Here is a 7,689-nt window from a genome sequence, read left to right on the forward strand (position 1 = left end):
GCGACCTTACGGTTCGACGATACTCAAAGTGATTGGTCAGTTCTTACGGTACGTCTTACGTTACTGTTATGTCAATTCGTGTGCGACGCCCCTTAAGTGTGGTCTACAATGAGAACTTAAGCCATAAAATTTAAGCTTTAAATCCTAAGCCGTAAGAATTTGACCAATCAGTCAATTGTAAGAAAAATAATTTCTTACAGCTTAGAGATTAAAGCTTAAATTTTATGGCTTAATTTCTCATTGTAGATCACGATTTAGAGGCTTTCTACAATAAGCAATAAATTTTAAGTCGCAATAAAATTGACCAATTACAGTGGATTATTCTTCTAATAGTCGACTATGATTAGTCAATTTTATTATGACTTAAGATTTATTACTTATTGTAGAATGGGCTTTACGGAAAGCAGCACATTAATTGTTTATCATATGCAAACTTTCATCACGTGGCAAACGTTGCCGCGTTCTGTGTACAGAAGCCATCATAGTAAAAAGTAACGATATAAGTAATGATGAATTTCGTTACTCGTTACTAAAGAAAATGTAACGCCGTTACTTTTTCGTTACTGATACAAAAAAGTAACGGCGTTACCAAATCGTTACTAAAAAAAAGTAACGAAATAGTAACGTCGTTACAAGTAACGCGTTACTTTCCAACCCTGCATATCTGTCCTCTTGATTAATTATAAATCTTTGATTAATTAATGATGAGAAAAGGAAGCGAGAGATTGTAATAAAATATAAATATGTAACTTTTATTTCCATACTAGTGAACATTTAGTTCCAAAATTTGGTCTGAATAATGTAGAAGAGGAGCCACAAAACTGTATGTTAATTTTTGGAAATAAAAGAAGTGGTCCAATTGCACCAATATTGTTTCGGCTTCTTAAGACATGTTACGTGAAGCTTAATGTACATGGAGAATTGGAAGCTATAGATGCCCTTTTAGGATGTGGAATATTAATGCCACAAAATTTTGATATACCGGAACCTTCAGTATTGGATCTTCTCATATGTTGTATCAATTGGTAAGTAGCAAAATTGAATAGCTTCTTTATCATACTACACTAAGCGTTAATATTCTGATATATATATAATTTCTTTTGATTTTTAATCAACTTTCGTTAAAGTTGTAAATAACTGCAAGAATAATGTATTACAGGTTTAGAGAGATAATCACTGGTTTCGTCACACAAAAAGATCCCTTACTGCGAAAACAAGTATTGGAACGTTTAGACACATTGATGTATTTACAATGTGAAATGGATACATTGCTAACATTATGTGATACTAAGTATCAACCACCACCATGTTACTTTCATTATTTTCCATTACCTCTATTTATAAAAACTGAAAAAAAATATAATAAGAAAGGAAAGAAATTGAAGGAAAATAAATCAAATACTTCTGTAACTGTAGAAAATGATCTTTGGGAAACAGGTTCCACATTATGTCATAAAAATCCAGCGTATTTTAGACAATTTGATGCAAAGGTATGTCGATTAAATTTTTTATGAGTATGTGCAGTGTGCTTCCGGTTTTAAAAGACAAAATTCAAAAGTATATAAATGTTGAAATTAAGTTGGAAAATTTGTATAGATACAGGCTTGTAGTTGTTTTGTACTCGACATATAATAATATTAAATTATATAATTGTGTACTTTAGAACTCAAATTGCGTTTTTTCATCTTAATCTTAATATTATGGTATCAAGCTTTCGAATAACTTTCAAAAGATTTTAATTATATAATTTTAGATTTTAGTTTAACAATATTATTCTCTAGCATTTAAAGAATTAAAAGATAAGAACTAACATTATTTTGAGTGATTCAAATGTTATTTAATATCAATAGTAGTTATAATATAGTTATTCAATATTTTTGTCTTAATAACATAAATTCATAATTTTTTTAAAGTAGCCTACCTTGTTTTTAATTTAATCTTAAACTCATTAAATTAATTTAATATGAATTTAATTTTATTTTAATTGATTTCCAATAATAAGAAAATGAACAAGTTTCATTTATTATACATTCTGAGAAAAGTTCCCCTCAAATAAACAAATAAGTAAAATGTTAGCAGGATGCCAGCACATTCTGTAAATGTGTAGTCTTCTATGTTCGCATTAACCCTTAAGTCATAATGTATCATATATGATAAATCTTTTTAGGGCAATTTTTACAAATTTAAACTAATTTGTAGAGACTTTGAGGCGGTAAATGTGGATTCATCGTGAAGCTTATATTTTCCTCTAACAGAATTATCTGCATAGAACATTAAATTTTGCAAATTTAATTATTTATAAACAAATTAATGTAACAAAATGGTATTTTTTTTATTCATTTTCCAAAAATATTGCAAAGTAAACCTAGGGAAAAAATGGCTTGGTTGATACTTTTTGAGCTGTAAATGATAACGCAACCTCAAAAATTTCATAATTGAAGATAGCGAACTCAATATGGCGAGCTAAAATACCAAAAATCGGGATAAGTTATATTTTTTCCGTACATGAGTGAAGTTGAGTCTGTGTATAGCTTGAATTTCAAAAAAGTCGAATTTGAATTTGTAATCAACGATGCCAAAAACTTTTGGATACTAATTTTCACGGAAATCGAAGTAGTTTTAAAATTGTCGTCTGCCATATTGCATCTGTTATCTTGAATTTTCAAAAACTGACTTCAAATTCGTAATTAGTGACCCTAAAAACCCCAGATATCAATTGAATAAAGGAAAGAATTGTGCAGAAAAATTCGTGACTTAACGGGTTAAATTCATATTTTGTCAACGAAATCTGACATAACTTGACAGCAAATTAGCGATAGAAACCCAGCAGAATTCGTAGTATGTTTTTATTTAAATGTATTCAAATGATTACAGAACGACATTTTGCTCGTTTTTTCCCGTTCTATACTCTGTTAGCAAATCTTGTATTTCTACCAAAGTGTTGACAAAAGTTGCAATAGTTATTACGAAAAATTTGCTTCTGCAGGTTTGATCATCTGTGTATGCGTATATAGGGATTGTTCAATATTTTGTAATATACAGGGTGTCCCACAAATGGTAGAATCGTTAGGGGTAGGTAGGGCGTGTAATTTGGAACTGAAATTTGGAAAGTTCTTCTATTTTTGGATCCGATAATTAGTTAACCAGATATTAATTAATTAAATCTGCCAATCCCTTAGCGCCTTGAGTGAGCGCTCAGGGACGTGGGCTCCTCAAGGGCCTTGCTTGTCTGTGTGTTTTTTCACAGACGTGCACTCAACCATCGACATGTAGAAAACATTCAAGTCACCCACGCACTCGAAGGAAACATATCACACATGCCCTACCCCCTCGGGGGGGTAAAGTGCAAATAAAGTGCAATCACTCCGTCCACTCGCATTAAAAACATTCAAATTATCCATGCACTCGTAACACAAAAACACCCATACATCACTTCCATACATTAAAAACTTGCTATTCCCTAGCTCCGAAGCAGCTATCCACACATCCACTTACTCACTCATCCATATTTATTCCTCTGTGGTACAGAAGAGGGGAGAAAAATGAGCAAGCAGGGCCCTTGAGGAGTCCACGGCGCCCTACGACCCTGAACGCTCACATGGGGCGCTAAGAGATTGGCAGACGTAATTAATTAATATCTCATTAACTAATTATCGAATCTAAAAATGGAAGAGGAACTTTCAGTTCCAAATTTCACCCCCTACTTACCCTTTAGGTGTTCTACCAGTTGTGGGACTTGTATATATACATACACATATACAGGGTATCCCATTTTAAATTATGCACCTGAATATCTCGTCAGGGGAGCCACCAATCCGAAAATAACCCTTACAAAAGTTGTTGGGTTCGGAGAGAAACATCGGATGGTGATTTTCAATTTCACCTTGACCTTGACTTTCAAGGTCATTTGAAAGTCAAATTGAATTTTTAAATAGAAACCCCTATTTTTGAGCCCGGATTCGGAAAGAGCGCAAAATTTTACGTTTAGATGGATACTTGAGGCTCTTCTTTGGAATGGCCTTCAGAGGTTATTTCAAGGACAAAATATTTGAAATTACGCACCTGAATATATATCTTGTCGGGGAGCCACCAATCCAAATAACCCTTACAAAAGTTGTTGGGTTCGGAAGGGGACATCGGGTGGTGACCTTCAATTTCACCTTGATCTTGACCTTCATTTGAAGGTCAAATCGAATTTTTTAAATAGAAACTTTAAAGTTATGTTAAGAGTCGAAATGATGACATATTTAACGAATTTTAATAACAACAAAACAGTTCAACAGATTAAATAACAATAAACATGCAGAGATTGGTTTAGACGCTTCAAAAATAATGATTTTGATGTTGAAGATAAAGAACGCTCTGGCGCACCGAAAAAGTTTGAAGATGAAGAATTGGAGGCATTACTTCATGAAGACTCGTATCAGACGCTAACTGAACTTGCAAAATCATTAGGAGTTGATCACACAACAGTTTCGAAACGTTTGAAAATATTAGGAATGATTCAAAAGCAAGGATATTGGGTGCCGTACGAGTTGAAGTCGAGAGACGTCGAACGGCGTCTTTTCACGTGTGAACAGCTGCTTTAATGGCAGAAAAGGAAAAGTTTTTTGCATTATATTGTGACTGGCGACGAATAATGAATATACTACGATAACCCTAAACGTAGAAGATCGTGGAGTAAGCCCGGCCATGCATCAACATCGTCGGCAAAGCCGAATATCCATGGTTCGAAGCTTCTGCTCTGCATTTGGTGGGATCAGTTGGGTGTAGTTTATTATGAGCTACTCAAACCGAACGAAACCATCACGGGAGATTGCTATCGACTACAATTGATGCGTTTGAGCCGAGCATTGAAGGAAAAACGGCCGCTGTACGAGCAGAGACACGACAAAGTGATTTTGCAACATGACGCTCGGCCACATGTTGCACAACCGGTGAAAACCTATTTGGAAACGCTTAAATGGGAAGTCGTACCCCACCTGCCGTATTCACCAGACATTGCCCCTTCCGATTATCACTTGTTCCGATCGATGGCACATAGCCTGGCTGAGCCAGCACTTCCATTCTTATGAAGATGTCAAAAAATGGGTCGACTCTTGAATAGTCTCATAAGAGTCGATGTCATTTTTCCGACGTGGAATTCAAATGCTGCCAGAAAGACGGGAAAAAGTAGCGATGGACAATACTTTCAGTAACATGTTTTTTACGACTTTTTTTTAAATAAAGCATTAATTTTCACGAAAAATTAGCGAGAACTTATTTAAAGTCCTGATATATACAAGATGTCTCAGATCTCCATGATGATCCTTTGTGAGAATGTAGAACGGATTGAGGTGAACAAGAAAGTCGTGTGCCGTGTTGCGATATTCGCAATAATAGTCAAGATATTAATTAAAAAAGATTGGTGAATAATCACGCGTAATATGGTAGATGAACTGCAGTGGCACCGTCTGCCGTTGTATACTTATATATTAAGTCAAACTGAACAAAAAAGTCCTTTATCATTTTGTAAATGATCACATAGATTTTTAGATATTAATTAAAGAAAATTTGTGCATTATGGTATATAATCATATATGTAACAATTTAATATTTTCTTTAATATTTAAAAATATATGTGGTCATTTGCAAAATGGTAGAGGACTTTTTTGTTCAGTTTGACTGAATTTGATCCTAGGTTTAAAGTCATCATTGAGTGTGAATTCTATAACTTTTGTTTAAAACATGTTTTTTAAATGCTTCCCTGAAGAGATATTCTAGTGGAAACCTTAAAATGGGACACCTTGTGTACGTATATGCATACGTGTATGTATACAGGATGTTCTGTATCATCATTCTCAATCTTTGCGAGTAGAACGAATTGAGATAAGTAAGAAAGTCCCATGGTGTTTTATGATATTTGCAAATTTTGAGAAATTAATTTTAGAAAAAGGGAGTAGCACTTGAGCTGAAATCGTTCAAGATTTAACGCGATTCAATTGGTCAAAAAACGGATGGCAGAGGGCGGTAAGAGGAAAGACTAGCGCCGCTGTCCGGGCTTGCATCATTACTTTTACGTCTCAGCGCGGTGCGCCAAAGCTCGCATCGATCGCATTGCTCGCTCGCGATTATGTTTAGAAGATCATTTTATGATATGACAAAAACAGCTTACATTAAAACTGTAATAAGATTCTGTGATTAAAAAAAGTAGAAAGAGAGGAAATGATAGAAAGCTCGTGATACGAACTTTGGCTGTCTGACGAGACGTAAGAGCGACGATGCAAGCATGAGCAACGGCGCTTGTCTTTCCTTTTACCGCGCGTCGTCATCCGTTTCTTGACCAACTAAATCGCACTACTGTTCGAGCGATTTTAATGACTCGAACACTTCTCTCTTTTTCCATTCGATTTTCTAAAATTTCTTAAAAACTATTGTAAGTGTCGCAAAATGGGACTTTCTTGCTCACTTCAGTCCTAGCTCAATTCATTCTACGCTCTCGCGAAGTTTGAGAATAATGGTCTGAAACACTTTGTATACACATACACATACATGCGTGCGCGCACGTGCATTTACATACACACATTTTTCATTTTTAGTTGGCATGATGTTTTGATATCAGTCTTTTTTTATACTTGAGTACTTTTTCAATTCAAATGTTTTTATATTTGACACAAATTTGTTACTTAACTTTTTTTATGATATTAATATTAACATACAATTTTTTAACATATCAGACATAAAGCGACTACATATGTTTATATTTGTAAAAATTGTCTATTTCTTCTGTTGCTCCTCTTATACTTTTCTGAAATTCGTTCAATAGAACTAAAGGAAACTCATGTATTTATATATTTACTCATGTATTTATATATTTACTCATATATTGTTTGTATACTCACAAGGGGAACACGAGGGGACTGCTCCGGGGATTTTGTTGCGCTTTTTACAAGCTGTTCTTGGGAGAAAAAAAACGACACGTGTCCGGCCGTTTCAGCCAATGGGCCATAGAAGAAATCGATTTTTAAAAATGACTCTAGTTGTCCGCGGCACACTTGATACGTTCGATCGTCGCTATTGAACAGTAGCAGCGGTAGCGCAGTAGGTAAGACGTTGGCTTCGTACACAGTAGGTTGCGTGTTCAAATCTCGTCTCGTGCATTTTTTTTTAATTAAAAATATGTTCTTATCTGTATCTTCTTATATGTTCTTATCTGTAATTATTTATATTATCGTAGATATACACGAAAAAGATTATTTACTTAATTATATTAATATATTTTTTTTGTAAATATAAAGATTTTTAAATAATTCCTGTAATAATTAGAAAAATCTGAATAAAGAAATATTATTATCTTTATAAATTTCATTTTAATTTAATGTTATTACTTTAATTTTTGTTATTACTTTAATTTTTATTACTTTCTGATTGTAATGAAAGTTTATACATTTTTAAATTAGTAGATAATTTGTTCTCTTATTTGTTGTTTTATTTTTCTTTTTTTCCTTATCAATCACGCAATGATAAACAAAGGTTATGAAGCTTGTGCCGACATGTCACTCTTTAACGATCCTGTATTATTTGAGAAAATTATTAGAAAATTTTTCGTAATCACTCGTGATCACTCACGTTTTTATTACATTTTTATTTATATGTCCATATGAATAACAACAACGACGACGACGACAACGACGGTAATAATAATTATTC

The 7,689-nt window shown here is 33.6% G+C and overlaps 1 protein-coding gene across 7 annotated transcripts in view; it reads left to right on the forward strand.

Annotated features, from left to right (window-relative positions):
- Positions 1-7,689, forward strand: part of LOC116851756 (Fanconi anemia group D2 protein) — a 112,279-nt gene that overhangs the window by 24,392 nt on the left and 80,198 nt on the right. For all 7 annotated transcript variants that reach the window (XM_032831499.1, XM_032831504.1, XM_032831502.1 and 4 more), the window contains 2 exons: positions 768-1,025; positions 1,160-1,490. In XM_032831499.1, the coding sequence (XP_032687390.1) occupies positions 768-1,025; positions 1,160-1,490 (589 nt within the window). The remainder of the gene's footprint in view (positions 1-767; positions 1,026-1,159; positions 1,491-7,689) is intronic.

Source organism: Odontomachus brunneus, unplaced genomic scaffold, assembly GCF_010583005.1.
Source record: "Odontomachus brunneus isolate Ranch 3 - 2012 unplaced genomic scaffold, Obru_v1 Obru_scaffold_189, whole genome shotgun sequence".
Lineage (NCBI taxonomy): Eukaryota > Metazoa > Arthropoda > Insecta > Hymenoptera > Formicidae > Odontomachus > Odontomachus brunneus.